The following is a 16068-nucleotide window of genomic DNA, read 5'->3' on the forward strand; positions in this document are numbered from 1 at the left end:
AGTGAATTTCTCCCTGTGAGGGTGATGCCATATTGAACAGCATCTGGTCAGCATTTGGTGCACATGTTGTAGATGGGAAGGGAGATCCTCGTCGGAAAGGAGGTTGTCATCTACAACCTTCACACAGTTGGGAACACCTTGTAGTGCCATATCTCCACGGAGGCAGTATGCATCACCTGTTGCTGAAAATTCCATCAGGCAGCGACAGTGCTGGAATCTTCCATACGGAGTTATGAATGTAGTCAGGTGGCGGTCCTCTTCTGCCAACTCCATTTGCCAATAGTCATGCCGGGCATCTGCTGTGGTGAAGTACTTCGCAGTAGGAGAGATGTTGCAGACGGCATCATGGGCCGTAGGTGAAGGGTGTGTAGGGCGGGCTACCTGAGAATATAGATGGGTATGATCCACAGTGATGCGCACACCTCTGTCCTTGGGTACCAAGACCATGGGATGGCACCATTCAGAGGGTTCGTCGCCTGCTGGTCTGATGATTCCTTGTTGCACCAAGGAATCAAGTTCTACCTTCACTTGATCTCTGAGAGCAAACGGAATGGGCCGGGGTGTATGTACAACAAATGGTGTAGCACCAGCTTTCAGGTGAATCCTCATTGGAGGGCCTGCCATTTTCTTTAGTGGCTGGGTTTGTAGATCCTTCTTGGATATGAGGACGTCGCTGAAGTGCAGAAGAAAATAGTCCTTAATAGCTGAGGGTGACGTCATGGCGGAGGCAGGAAACTGAGCGCATCTGTTGACATGTGTTACTTTGAGGATGGGCTTCGGGAATTCTGGTGACACTATGGCGAGGGTTCGGCAATGTTCACGGTAGAGGAGGGGAGTCTGGATATCCTCATGAACATGTATGGTTGCTGAGCAAGACTTGTTGCCAAGATGAAGGGTTGCCTGGAAGTATCCTACAGCCAGTGTCATGGGGGATCCATCTGCTGTCACGACATCTGTCATGGGTGGAGGTTCAAGCATTGTCCGAGGTATGCGGACTGCATCCAAATGTATGGAGCCAATCACTGTGATGTTTGCTCCTGTATCGGGGATTAGCTGGAGATGTGATGATATATCGCCAAATGACAGAGAGACAGTGACTGGTGTGGGGGACTCGCTACCCAAGTTATCACCCATGAAACGGCAGCTGGGATTTGACTTAGTAGGAGGAGGTGAAGCTGTATTCCCAGTGTGACTTTTCTTGGTAGACCTGCACATCTTCTCAAAATGTCCCTGTTTCTGGCAGGTCTTGCACTGAGCTTCCTTAGCAGGGCATTTCTGAGTGCGGAGCCAATGACCCGTGCGTCTGCAGTTATTGCACGATACACCCGTGGCTGGGCATTGTCTGTAACAGTGTTTGCGAGAGCAATATTGACAAGGGTCACTGTTAGGGGACTGGTGAGAATGTTGGTCAGGAGATCGATGAGAAGTCCTCTTCTGTAGACGCTGGTTCTTCTTGTATGTAGATACTGCGTTGACCTGGCTAGGGGAAGATGCAATGGCTGATGCAGTCGCATGTGTAGATTCGTAGGAGCAGCAGCATGTCACGAACTCTGCAAGGGTAGATGAGGGTTGGAGGGGGATAAGGCGTTGTATTAACTCTTCGCCTCTCACACCCATCAAAATTACCATCTGCAATTTCCGTTCAGTGCAGGAGGTGGGGTTGCCAGTGCATAAGTCCTCTTCATCAGTGAGATCCTTGAGGCGTGCGAAGTAGTGTGCAAACGATTCTCTGACAGCCTGTTTGCAGGACAACAATTCCTTGCGTCGTAAGGCTTCATTTCTGAGGCTGTGAAAGTGCTTTTGGCTACCAGAAAGATTCCTGAGAAAAACTTAAAACTAAAATGAGGTAAAATTAGGCTAAGGTGCCTTTTAACAGGATATAGTCTAGCCTAGGCCTCTTCAGAAATCGTTAAGGATAGCTTATGTAAAGTTTACATGGTTGATTTTTGACTAGGTTACAATAGGCCACAAAGTTAGGTTAGTTTAATGAGGGTACAGGCTAAGTCCTATGTAATCAAGTTTTCCATGAATTTATATACATATAGCCTAACTATATTTATCAAAAATATTCATAATTCCTCATTCAAACAGGATTAGTCTAGGGTAGGCCTTCTTAAATTACTGTATAGCCTAGCCTAAGATCATGATCGGCAGTGGAAATTTCCATGAGAGAAGTAGGGGTAACCCCAAGATGCCCTGTAGGACAGCCATTTTGTGGTACCCTTTGGCACTGGTATTTGCAAAAACTTTATACAAACAAAACACTTATAACTACTTTTTTAACGTTTTACAACCCTGTCAAACGCTAAGTTACAACTCAAACTAACACAGCAAAATCTCAAGACAACCAACGAACGTGAAGCATCTTTCACGACAATGAAAATTTTCCAAGTTAAGGGGTTGCAATCATGTTTGACTGGGCATGTAACTACACTTGAATCCTCGTCTGCTACTGTTCTTTCATGATAGTGACCTGTTCCAACTAATGAACCAATGGTAATATTACGACTAACAGCGTACCTTGCAAGGAATAGATAATCAATTGTATTAATAACTTGGTGAAATAGCCAAAATGAAGGATGGACCGGTTGATGTTTTCCTCTTATGAAAGCATTCGTGATCCTTACATGGTCTTTTAGTGTTACCAGAATGCAGACGAAAGATTCAAGGCAGCGTTCCCATACTCAGAGCGGAAGAAAAAAACCAAAACAAGGGACTGGCTACACTGCTACGCACTCGACGTTCACAACAAAAATGAAAACATTTCACAATTCCAATCACTTTTACAACAGCAGTGTAAAGATATTAGAGGAGGAGGATGAATCAGTTCTTAAATAAATCACTAATAATTAAAGGAATATTTTTCCCATTACAGGCTCAGTGCTCAAACTATACAGATAGGAAAGTGTTAATTGTTGTGCAGTCTGTCTGACTGTCGTCACTGTTATGTGATGACGTCAGTCTGTGGAGACAACACTTGACTGTCGTTAAGGGAACCGTCCGCTATGATGTCTATTTTTTTTAGTTATTACGCAAAATACATAATTTTCATATATGTTTTAGATATATATAATACCTTCATCATATAAAAATTTCAAGTCATTTGATCAAAAACTTTTTGTTTTATTAGCAAAAATCATGATTTAAAAAAAAAAAATGGTAGAGTTTACTCTGCTAATATGACATCAGTTGTATTGAAAATCATACCATAAAAACTTCTTTATATACAGAACAATTCTGTGCGGCAGAATTTTGATTTTTTAATTTGTTTATTTTTTATGAATTTTTTTTTTTTTTTTTTTAGTTAGACACTCAAAAAATTCTAAAAAAAAAAAAAAGAAATAAAAATTCTGTCACACAGAATTATGGGATTTTTATTCTCTTTCCAATGATACTTTCTCTCTAAAATTGGATAATAAATAACGAGTAATGGTTACCGACATGCGCATAAGTATGTTTTGAGTTATGAGCTCCCAAAGATTTGCTATGAATTTTCGCTTAAATTTTTTTTTTTTTTTTTATAAAAGTCAAAACAACATTATTATAATTACTTTATTTGTACTTTTATTGTTGATTTCTACATCAAGGGATCGTGGGCTCCTACCCTAAAAGTGGTGTTAATACCCTCAGCATGACACCAGATAATGATGTTGACGGCGAAACATGAGACAATTAGGGCAGCTGAAAACAATTAATTTTCGTGTTTTTCTTTCAGCACACTCCTGGCCTTGGCTAATTTTGCTAGCCATAGTTGCTGAGTAGCCTTCTTGATCTTAGGTAACTTCGGCATTGCTATAAGTTCACTAAGAAGTTATAAAAACAACGTAAATAGCTAGTAACCAAACGCAAGTGCCTACGTGCATGTAACCGCTTTGACGTCTGTGGCGTAACTGAGTCATTCTCCGAGTCTCGCCTATAAATAACCGCTCTGAGCAGCTCGCTTCTCGCCAGTGTCACACTACCTCATGCTACCAGATGTATGAGAAAAATTTCGAAAAAATAAAAAAATCTTAAAAAATCGCTGTATATATGCAAAAATAAACATGCAAAAAACGATTATGTCAAACTCAAGTCATACAGACGACGCAGTTACGATGACGTCATCATTTAAAAACTGCTATATCTTCATTATTTGTGAAAATAATTGGCTGAAACTTCTGGAAAGCATGCACGGCATGTTTCTGCATAGGTACAAGTAATAACTCTATTTTTTATTTTTTCAAGTTGACATGTCATCCGCCATAGCGGACGGTCCCTTTAAGGTTACATGGTGACATCTTACAGGAATTCTCTCCCTTCTCCACCTAAATACTTGTTCATCCATCTGGTATTTTCACCCAGCATATAGTGTCGTCAGTACTGATATTCTGGCCATGTTTCACCTCCTCCACCTCAGTTCCTCCGTTTGGACATAAGGAATTTCAGCCATTTCTTGTTTGATTCTTCTTTAATATTTAATCAGTGCAAACCTCTGTTTGTTCTGTCTTCACTTCCTTTTGCCGAATATGAATACGTTAACTGAGGTTCCTTAGTTTTCTTCCACCTCTGCTTCTGTTGTAATGAGTAAGAAGTTAGTTAACTGATTATGGTAAGTGTACGTTCTCATTAAAGTAGAGCCTTTGGAAACTGGCATGAATAGTCATAAGAGAATTACTATAATTTTACTCTATTTTTAATAAAATATGATGCTAAGTATGTGTACATTCTGTTCACTATTTAATAGCTCTTCTCCTAACATAAACTGTTTTTGTGCTCGCAACTGTGTCGTCAAGTGAGCTTTCAGGAATCAACCAAATTAGATAATGTGCCATCATGTTGCTGGCTTAATCTAATCTTCAGAGGCAATCTTAGAAGTGTTCCCTTTGTGCTGGTTCTCGGATGATACTGCGTCTTTTCGTTTTTTTTTTTTAATCTGCTTAGAGCTGGGTTAGGACTTTATGATATATGTGGTTTAACCTTCCTCTGTTCAACTTGCAAGTTGCTAGTTCTTAACCAAGGAAGTGAAGCCTCCTCTATAGGTAGTTTAATTTGGCCTAATTGTGAGGTGAAAGTAACTTTTAATTCTGCATTTTGTTCTAGCACTACAGCTCGACTACTAAAAATGTAATACTTATTTGTAATTATCTTATTTTATGTATGTATTTATATATACATATACAGTAGTACCTCAGACTTCGAACTTACCTTTCCAGAAGCCTGGTCAAAATGCAATTTGTTCGAAATATGAAACAAATATCCCCTTAAAAAATAAAGGGAATCAGGATAATTTGTTCCAGCCAACCCAAAACATCCCCTTTTCAATCTTTGTTTAATTAATGTGTTCAAAAGTTAAAGTAAGTGGGCAAAGTAATAAAACAGTATGTTATATGAAGTAAAAGTTTTCAGAAAATTTGTTTCTGTGTTCGATTTACGTACTGTTCGGTGAAAATGGTGCATGGCCACCTGGGATGGAGGGAGGAGAGATAGGAACCCTTTGAGGAAACTGAAATGGTCGCAGTAGGGAAAGGTTGATAACAAAATGATAACAAAATCAATTTTATTCACATATTACAAAGAGAGAGAGAGAGAGAGAGAGAGAGAGAGAGAGAGAGAGAGAGAGAGAGAGAGAGAGAGAGAGAGAGAGATCAGCATGTATGATTGTTGACGTGTTTAAACTTGAATCTTAAGTTGCAGAAAGAGATTAATTATGTCACAATACATCAGCTTACTGTTAGCAAACATGAGGATTTTGCAAATAAATAAGTAATAAGTAAAGAATGCAAGTTAGAGAAGGAATAAGAAATTAAATAACTTTACACAAGGAAGTCGTTTCAACAAGAAATCGAAAGCATATAGAAGCTTAATGCAGGGCAGTGTGTTTATTATGGAGCTGAGCTACTTTTACAGTGCTAAAAAGTAGTAAAAAGGCATTGTCACTTGATAGGTATTTTACTGCTGCAAAAAGAAGTGATTTGGGCAAATCAAGTGTAAGTGAAAAAATAGGTGAATAATCATCCCAGCCCAGCTGGTAAGTCAGTGGGAAGCAGACCTGTCTCCCCTCCCATAACCCCCATTCTTTTCCCTCTCTTCTCTATTGTCTCACTCAGAGCACTGAACATTGGCTCAAGCAAGACTTATTTCATTTTTCTATTACTGTATTGCATATGATTCTTTTTGTGTTTTATCATAATGTTAAATATATTGTGGGAATTGGCGTGACTGCTTTTGTGTATACATATAGTAAAGATTTTACTGCCTCTTCTCCTTCTCTCAACAATATCATGATATCATGATGCCTGTTAACTTAAAATCATTCATTTATTATTCCTCAAAAATATAGATGCTCCCTCCCTCTATCTCAAGTTAGCTGTGCATCACTGCGGTGACTTATGGTTTTGATAATCTTTATGCTAAATTTTATTGTGAATAGCTTTAATCTTTCAATTAATGTTTTGTTTAATATGGATATCATTAAACTATACCGTCTCATTCGGCGCACCGAACATTGGCTCGGCTAAAACTTTTTTTTTTTATTGTTACTGTACAGTGGTCCCCCCGTATTTGCAGGGGATGCGTACCAGACCCCCCGTGAATAGTTAGAACCCGCGAATAGTTGGAACCCCTGTGAAAATGCTTAAAACCTCCTATTTGTTAGTTAAAACTCAAGAAAAACCCACAAAAAATTTTTATATCTGGTTTTTTATTAGTTATCACAAAAAGTGCATTTTATGATGAAATTTATATAAAAAAACAATAATTTCTGGATATTTCTCATGGAATAATGCGGGGAAACGTTCCCGAGAGAAATCCGCGAATGTGTGAGTCCGCAAATCTGGAGAGCGCGAATACGGGGGTCCACTGTATTGCATTTGATTGTTTTCACATTTTATCATAATGTTAAATTTATTGTGAAATTACGTTTTTGTATGTGAATTGTTATTACTTTTACATCCATACAGTAATATTTGTACTCTCTCTTCTCCTCGCAGTATCAACTCTCCCCCGTTCAGTCTCAAGTCAGCTACGTGTGACGTATGATTTTGTACATCTTTTAAGCTAAATTTTATATTGAAATGCTTTATTCTTTAATTTTGTTGAATAATGTTATCATTAAACTATGTATTTTAAAGAAAAAAAGATGTTAATTCAGTTTTTCTTGTAGAATGCAGTAGGCTGTTGAATACAAGTACATACAGTGGAACCCCATATGGCAAGGGGGGGGGGATACATACTAGACTCTGAAAATGGTTATATCTGGTTTTTTATAGTTTTATAAAAAAAAATGCATTTTATGATGGAATTGATAAGAAAATATAGTAAGTTGTGGATATTTTTCATAGAAAAATACCAAGAATAGGTGAATTTCCTGCAAATAACGCCCGTAGAGGAGTCTGCGAATATGTGAGTCCATGAATCTGGAGTCCGTGAATATGGGGGGTTCACTGTATAAACAAGGTAATAGGTCAGTTTGAAGTATGAGGATTTATTTGACAAATGGTACAAAATTTTATTGAAAATGTCTTTAAAAAAACGGAATGTTCGACATAAACATTAAACAAACAAGGTACCACTATATGTATGTACGTATATACAAGTGCATATGTGTAATGTTTTTTAATCCATGTGCAAATATGTATGTATATAAAAGTATGTATATACGTACTCTATACATACTATAAGATAATTGTAAATATTAGTCCTGAAGAGGCACAGTTTCTCTATGATGCATCAGAGTTATAACCTCTCTTTGTAAACTTACTTCCAAGGCTACCTGGAGAATGTCTTATTCCTTTTACAAATCAGTTTTTAGTAACAAAAACAGTTTTGTAAATTATATTAGATAGCCCAGCTCAAACATTAGTGGCGGTTTTTGACAGTGACCCATCATGTCTACTTAACCCTTAAGTGTTTAAGGCCATCACCTAAGATGTCTCAAATCAGGAGACTAGAAATTCTTAGCACTACCTTTGAAGTCTTCTCTTTAGGGTCTTGCCCCTACAACCTTTTTTGCACAAAAGTTCCATATAGAATTTCCCAATTTACTCTCGAGTTCTGCTTCTGTAAGGTTCTGGCTCACATTCTAAGTGAAAAAATTACACATGTAACCATAACTGAAGTTTTGAAATCCAAGATCAGTAGGTTGTGTGGATCCTCAAAAGGCCTTGTGCAGATTTTCAGTGTCTGGCAAAGTATCAAGCAGAACATTTGGTGGTGATAATCCTCAGGGAAGGATAATTTGTTCTTTTTGTTATAATTTACCCTTATCAACTTCCTGATATCCTTCTCTCCACACTCTTCACACACAGGAGTTTGGAAGGGTAGACTGGACAGAGTTTGGAAGGGTAGATTGAACAGTTATGCAATGAGGCCTTCAAGCAAGAGAGAGATGGATAAATAACTAACCAATTTTTGAGAACTGTAGTTGGCTTGCAGACCTCAAGAACCTTTACACTGTCCTCAGATGTCTCAAAGGCAGATTTAGAAGCCATTCTGAGAAACATCTGATGTCAGGAAGTGGAAGTGTGAACATCCTACAGCCCATAGCAGTTTAGAGTAGCCTGAGCAAGTTCTGAGTCTTAGATATGATGGCATGAACACACAAATCAAGAGGTTTGCTCAGACTAACAAGAACTACCTTATCCTTTGGACAGAGCATAGCAAAGTCATTCCAGTACCTCGTTTTTTCCTAGTAAAAACTGTTTGAAGACCATCCCAGGAGAAAAGGGCAAGGTTTCCAGTCAGTTGTCTTCTCATCCTCAGGTTTGCCAGAAGTAGTGGGACCTTTAGGGATACCCAAAGATCCATCTGTTCATGACTGCCTAAGACACAACACAACTTGTTTACTCCCCTCCATTATAGGATTCTCAAGCATGGGCAGTTTATGTCTTCCTTCAAGAATGGTTGAATCTAGACTTATATGCTTTTCCTCAGTTTGCTGTTTTGAGGAAATATTCAACAAGTTGTGAACTTTGCCATCACATGGATGATTTTGATAGTGGATTTGTGATCCCCCAAGCCAATGGTTCCCTTATTTTTATTTCCTAGTGGTAGATGCTCCTCATTGTGTTCCATTCTGGAAGGATCTTTTCAGACATTCTTATTCGAGAAGATTCCAATAAGCCTCTACATCTTCATCCCACCATGTGGAGATTGTTAATTGTCTGTTAAGAACTATGGAATTTCTAGATGCCCAAGGAAACAATCCCTAAATCTAAAAGGCTCTCCACTGTTAGGCTTGTGTATTAATAACAGTGCCTAGTTTTTTTTTTATCTTGGTGCTTGCCTTGAGTGATATCCAGCACCCGATCCACTAGGTATCTTATTTTAAGCTCTACCAGTATCTCTGGTACACAAAACAGTTTATGTCACAGCCATCAACAACACCACTTTACATTGCTTTTAGTTCTGCATCATGCTGACTAGAATTTTGCTTGTGATTTAAAGTTTGAAGAAGTTTTCAATCTGTTGTGCTGGAAATTTCATCTTACAATCATGTTTCTAGGAGGAAATTTAGATGTAATACAAAAGATGTTAACTACATTGAAGCCCTTTGATAAAACATCACTCAAGAACTTTGAAGACACTTTTCTTTTAGCTCTTGTTGCCTCAAGCCCTTTCATGTTTGTGAGCTTTGTTCTAGATGCAACCTCTCCCTTTTCTTTCATTGCTTAGAGAAAAGATATAGAAGAAGCCCTTCCCAGTTTTATTGCAGTGCCTAATTTAACTACTTTGGTAGGCAATAAAGAAGTGGCTATCTTTATTTCCAGATTAGAACTATCAACCCTTTCCAATCCTGGGGCATGTATAGCGTGCCCAGTGAAGAAGGATTTCCCGATACTATAGGCATGTTTACAATGCCCTCAGTACAATCTGTCATTACTCCATTTAGGCAAAGTTATTCCTTCTGTGAATCTAACCTCCGTTTCCTATGGTTTCTCTACTTGAACATTCTATATTTTTGTATAAATTTACCCCCTAAAAAACTCCAAATAACACTAAATAAATGAACTGATTGTTTTGGTGGCCTTGGTTGGTTGGTTAGGCTGGGATTTGGCTTCATCCAGCAATCTCCTCCTGGCCTTTTCTTGTGGTAGCAGTCATTCTGCGACACAACTGAGCCCTCGTTTCCATACTCATTGTTTTCTTATCGTTATGCCGCACTGAAGCGCTTCCAGTAAGCCGTCGAATACAAGTATAAACTAGATAATCAGTCAGTTCAAAGTACGAGCATTTGTCAACAAACAAAGTACTAATGTGTATGTATATATATATATATATATATATATATATATATATATATATATATATGTACTACATTATATATTTATATATGGTATATATATGTATATATATATGTATATATATATGCATGGATGGAGTTCAATTCTCATTTTCTGAGCAAAAAAGAAAAACAGTGAGGAAGAATAATACATTTTAATAAAATACTGATGGTAATATAAATGAACAGAAAATTTAATCACGATTGAAATATGAAAAACATTACAGATAGTCGTAAGAATTAAGTATCATATTAGCCGTGATGTAAAATGTCTTAAATCTGTACCTTAAATGGCAAGTTAAAATGATACAATGAAAATTGCTTTTTCTTATGTTACTTTTAAAAGATTTTTAAATATATTTGACCATAACATTTATAAATGTCTCATTTATAATAGTAGACCATTTAAAATAATAAAGAGGAAGAATTTTGTTGATTCTTGGTTTGGTAAAAAAAATTGCACTGATAAATTTTTCTTCCAATAAATATATTTTGGTATTGTTCTTAAAGTTTTCATTGAAGAAAAAATTGTCTGATCATAATCAGTGTACATAAAGATGAGTGCATTTTATCAGCTTTTCAACCCTATATGATTCATATGAAAAAGATGACAGCAAGAGAAATTACACTCATTTTTACGAATATTTCTGTAGTTGTAAACATCTTTTAAGCACTACCATCTCTGTCTGACCGACCTGGACCGGAGGAGCCACCGGACTGGGCTCAGAGGAGGAGGATTGGAAAGGGTTAAGAGTTTATACTAGTGAGTTTCAAGCCTTTTCTTATTCTTTGGCTTTGCTCTAGTTGACAACTTCTCTTCTTTCTTTGCTTACAGAAAAGATTTAGAATTGAAAGCCCTATCCAGATTTGTGACAGCACTTAATCTAACTAATTAGATATGTAGTAATAGAATAATGGCTGTCTTATACCTTAGTTTAGAGACCTCGAGGGTAATAGGAACTCACTCAAGGGTTTTCCTGGCCAGACATAACCTGTAAGAGAAGTTATTAATTTATTTGTGGGGTTAGAAGGCCAAACACTCTTATGTCCAAGATGGGTAAAGTCTGTACAGACTTGATTCCTGAGTTTTTACCCTATTAGAAATAATCACCATGATTTCTGTATTTCTTTTATTTCCTTTAAAACCTTTTAGAGAAGGTTTTCTTGCAGCTTAGGGGAGTCATAACTGTTTCTGCCTCATTATTTGTGAATGTTCAACTTTAACGTGAGGTATTAAGCCCTTAGTCCTTTCATTGCAGTGGGGACTCTTTCTCCTGAACTAAATATAATACTAGTAGCCTTGCTTTCTGTCTTATCATTAGTTGATAGAAATCCATTTATTGAATTTTGGAAGCTTGAAGGTACACTTTTGGTGTACAGAGGCTTATTTTCTTATATAATGTTGATAGTTGTCTTTTCTTTTGGACTAAAGGTTATGGGCTTTCATTCCAGGCACAGGAGTCACTAGTGCTCTAAGAGATAGTCCTTTTTTCCTTGTAATGCTCCTCAGACAAGCCTCGCTACGAGGACCTTACACCCTGTTGTGATTCCAACATCTGGTGACAGTACTTACCAGTGGGGATCCCACATCAAGCAGGAATGTTAAGAAGCTTTTTCTCCTTTTTTAAAAAAAGCTTTTATTTTGCTTGCCTGAACCCAGTTTCTTCTGAATGTAATAGCCCACCTCCTTATTTAGTCTTGTACTCAGGTAACTTTAACAGTAGGTAAGATTCATCCCAAATTAATGATAATTTTCATGATACTGTCAAAGTGGAAACCCACATAGCTTCCCAGCATCTTTGTGGGTGGTCATGAAGAAATATGACAAAGAACGTAAACATTCTAATACTATCTGGTGGGAAAACAGATAACTTAAGTGACAGTCCTTGCTAGTTAGCCAAGAGTATTTTGTTTTTTTATTTTAAATGGTGATCGCACCAAACGACATGAAGATGAAGCTAATTTAACAGTAGATAAATATCCAAAGAATTAATTTTATCATGAAAAGTATCATATGTTTCTAAAGAAAACTAAAAAAAGTTAGTCTTGAAGAGGTGACTGCTCTTGATGAGGCATTGGAGTATTTACCTGGTCTTGATAGAGTTATTTCAGATGTTCAGAGGAACTTAGTTTAAAAGAATGGGAACAGTTCTATTCATATTAATCTTATAAAGTAGCTGTAGCTATTTTTGATACATCTCATCATCATCCCCTTACCCAGAACTGTTGAAGATGTTTTCTATCAGGAGAGTAGGATTTCTTAGCACAATCTTTGAAGTATTCTTTCAGTTGTGCTGTGCTTACAGTTGGCCTCACACCAGAGATCCACATGGAATATGAACTGAAAATACCCTTGAATTGTACCACTTCTGTTAAGCCCTTTTAAGGTGATCTAGGCTCTCATTCAGAGAGAAAGGATCTTAAAGGCAACTGTAACTATGTTTTGCGTTTTCAAGGTCCAGTAGGAGGCTGCCTACAGAGTTTTTGGATTGTCTAGCAAAGCTTATAGCAGATTCTTGGTTGGTGAAGGTTCTCAGGGAGGGATACAATGTACCTTTTGTTGCACTTCCACCCATCAGCATCCATGATGTTCTTGCCTGTGTACCTCCATCATGAAGAGAAGTTCAGAGTTTTGTAGGAGAGGATTACGTACTAGATGTTACACAAGGAAGCAGTTAAGACAGTTTTAGACAAGTCATGGTGGTTTTACAACCATGTTTTTCTTGTTTCTAAAGTCTGGGAGGGCCGGAAACCAGTGGTATTAGATGTTTCCATTATCAATTCCATAGTTCATTCATCTGACTACCTTTTTGTTGGAACCATCCAGTTCATTCCTAGCAGCCATCCAGAAGGACAATTGGATGATATACAGGAGTCATTGTCCCAATCCAACCCTAGTCAAGGAAGTATCTATGCTTTGTCTTCAAAGGGAAGGTCTTTTAATTCAAGCCGTGTTTTGGTCTGAGCGTGGTGCTACAGGTATTCACTTATGTTTTGGCATCATTAGTGTAATGAGTTATCTGCTAGGAATCCAGGTTCTCAAAACAATATGTACTTGGATGACTGGTTAGTTCTTCCCAATTTGTTTCAGGCAGTCTTGATGGTGAAGGATTGTCTTCTGCATCTGGCTTCAGTGCTGGACATTCTGATCTATGTTGATAAGTATATGTGCTCCTTCTAAATTATTTAGTTGTTTATTTGGGGATGAAGATTGACTCTTTTTTTTTTTAGGGGGGGGATTTTATGATAGAAATATAGGTAGACAACTTACTGTCTACTGAGAGAATTTTGTCCCTTAGAACCCTTAGAAGCCTTAGAACAAGAAATGGCCAATTTTTTGGGTTACATATCCCCTTCAAGAGAAGTTAGTAATGGCCTGTCTGAGAAGGATACCAATTCAGTTTTTCCCTTGGAAACTTGTGACAGGACTCGTCTTTTGGATTTGACTCCAGTTGTAATTCCTTTGTATTTTTTGGATATTTCTCATTGGTGGGGTGATTGATCAAGACTGCTGATGGATCTGCTTCTATTTAGAACTCAGAAGCCTACTCATTTTATTGTCCTCAGGTGTCTGTGTGAGGTTTTGGAGCCATTCTAAGAAACATAGAAATGTCAGGCAGTTGGAATGTAGAGGAAAGTAAGATTCATTCAAACAACTTAGAGCTTTGGCAGTTTGGATCTTATATAAGTGGAATATATAGTCAGTCAGGAAAACTGCAGTTTACACCAGCAATTCAACTTATATTTCTTTCATAAGAAGGCAAGGGGGCACAAAAGAGTGTTTTTCATGCTAGTGGAGAAACTTCTCTTTTGGGCAGAATCCAGGAACATCATTCTTCTACTACATATGTTCCAGGGAGAAACAATGTTATTGCAGACCAACTAAACAGGCAAAGGGAAGTTCTTATATTAGAATGCCTTTTCATTATGTCTGTCAGGAGCTGTAGAATAATTGGGGAGCCCTGGTCATTAAGCAATTCACTACTGCCCAAAATGCAGAACTCCCAGCGCTCTCCATGCCAGGATCCTTAGTACTGAAAGTCGTGGCTTTTCCTCAAGAGCAGTTGAATCTAGTACTTTACACTTTTCCTCCATTTGCAGTTTTAAGGAAAGTACTAAAGTTGAGAGCCTCAGACAACTCCTTATGTTGACAGCTCCTTGGTTGCCTCAAAGGCAATGGTTTTCCAAGATACCTCTTTGGGCAGTAGATGTTACTCACTTTTTGCCTTTCTGGAAAGATCCCAGTTAGTCTCATTTGAGAAGATTAAATTTAAACCTCCATGTACTTCATCTTACCACATGGAGACTGTCAACGATCTCTTATGTGCTAAAGGCTTTTCAATAATGACTGGAAATCCCTAAGTCTGTAAGGTTCTCCCATATCTCTAGATATCTGCCATCTTAAGTACTTAAGCGAGAACAATTTCTATTCCAGATATTGCTCTTATAGTATTGTCTTGAGTTCTGGAAGCCTGAAATCTTCTTATCATTTTTAGGGTTTAAGTTGGATGTGGCACTTCTGTATTTTATGTTACATCAGTTTTGAGCCTTTTGATAGTGTTCTTCAAGAACTCTGAAGACATTTAATATTAGGTCTTGCTGTGGTGAAGTGTATTAGTGAGCGTCAAGCCCTTGTTTTTTAAGGTTTATTAAAGGGGGACGCTTGTCTCTTTTCTTCTGTTGTTTAGGGATATAAACAATGTCAAAGTGCCTGTCTCTCTTTTCTTCCATTGTTTAGGGATAAAAACAATGCCAAAGCAAACCCTTCCTAGATATGTGATGTTGCATAATGTAACTCCTGTAGTAGGCAATGAAGAGGAACCCTGCTATATCTAAATAAAGCTCTTAAGGATTGAATTGGATGAACTTTTAAGAGCAAGAGAGCAAAAATTTATTCTGTTGTTATAAGGCCCTAACACTCCTGTGACCAAGAATGCAATGTCCTCACTCTACTTTGCCTAATTAAGTCGGTGCACACAGAATTGAATCTGGTTACTATTTTGTAAAGTAAACTCATGATGTCCATGCTGTAAGTGTGTCTTTTGATTAACTTAAAACCTTTTGCTATAGAAGGTTGTCAGTGCAGTTCAGTGGAGATGTAACTAAGTTTTGCCTTGCAATATTTCCAGGATGTAAAAATTTTTTGTGAGAATTGCAAAGCCCTTAGTTCTGTCATCCCATTAAAGACAATTTTATCCTGAACAAAATATGGGAGTAAACTACATATATTTTTCTCCTATAATTTTGGGAGCTTGAAGGTACACTGTAGTGTATGAGAATGTAACTTCAAGTGTGAAGGTAGTGGCAGTCTTTAGTTTAGTTAATTCAAATTGAATGTGAACTTAGTAGTATGTAACATACAAAGACGTAAATTTAAAAATCAACAGATCTTCGCGTGTGATGCATAATTGGTCTTTTCATGCCTATTTACTTAATGTCAAACATTGAGACTTAATATGATTATAATACAGATGACATTTAAGAATCTTTCTCTTATGTTTTGCACTATTTAAACTTATGAATACTTATGAAAGTAAAATGTAATTCTATTTATTTATGAGATATTTATTCATTGATGTGTCCTTTGCAGGTGTTTCCCAATTGGGATTTATCTCATTAGATTTACAACATTGGGTGCCATGATTAATAAGAAATACTCCAGCCTGTCCATCCTGATCACTGAGCAAATCAACATGTATCTACACATGGAGCAGAAGCCCCAGAAAAAGGATGAGCTGATGTTGGCCAATAATGTACTAAAGCTAGTCTCAGTGTTACTTAAGGTTTGTCCACAATATGTAGTATCCTAT

At 37.4% G+C, this 16068-nt stretch overlaps 1 protein-coding gene across 3 annotated transcripts in view; it reads left to right on the top strand.

Annotated features, from left to right (window-relative positions):
• The window catches only part of LOC135196998 (protein PHTF2-like), a gene marked incomplete at its 3' end in the record, with an annotated part of 362229 nt that extends 346188 nt beyond the window's left edge, over positions 1-16041 (top strand). For 2 of the 3 annotated variants that reach the window (XM_064223887.1, XM_064223886.1), the window contains 1 exon segment: positions 15849-16041. In XM_064223887.1, the coding sequence (XP_064079957.1) occupies positions 15849-16041 (193 nt within the window). 3 annotated transcript variants of the gene reach the window in all.
• Between the last annotated feature and the right edge of the window lie 27 nt (positions 16042-16068).

The sequence above is a fragment of the Macrobrachium nipponense genome, chromosome 18, assembly GCF_015104395.2.
Source record: "Macrobrachium nipponense isolate FS-2020 chromosome 18, ASM1510439v2, whole genome shotgun sequence".
In the NCBI taxonomy this organism is placed as follows: domain Eukaryota; kingdom Metazoa; phylum Arthropoda; class Malacostraca; order Decapoda; family Palaemonidae; genus Macrobrachium; species Macrobrachium nipponense.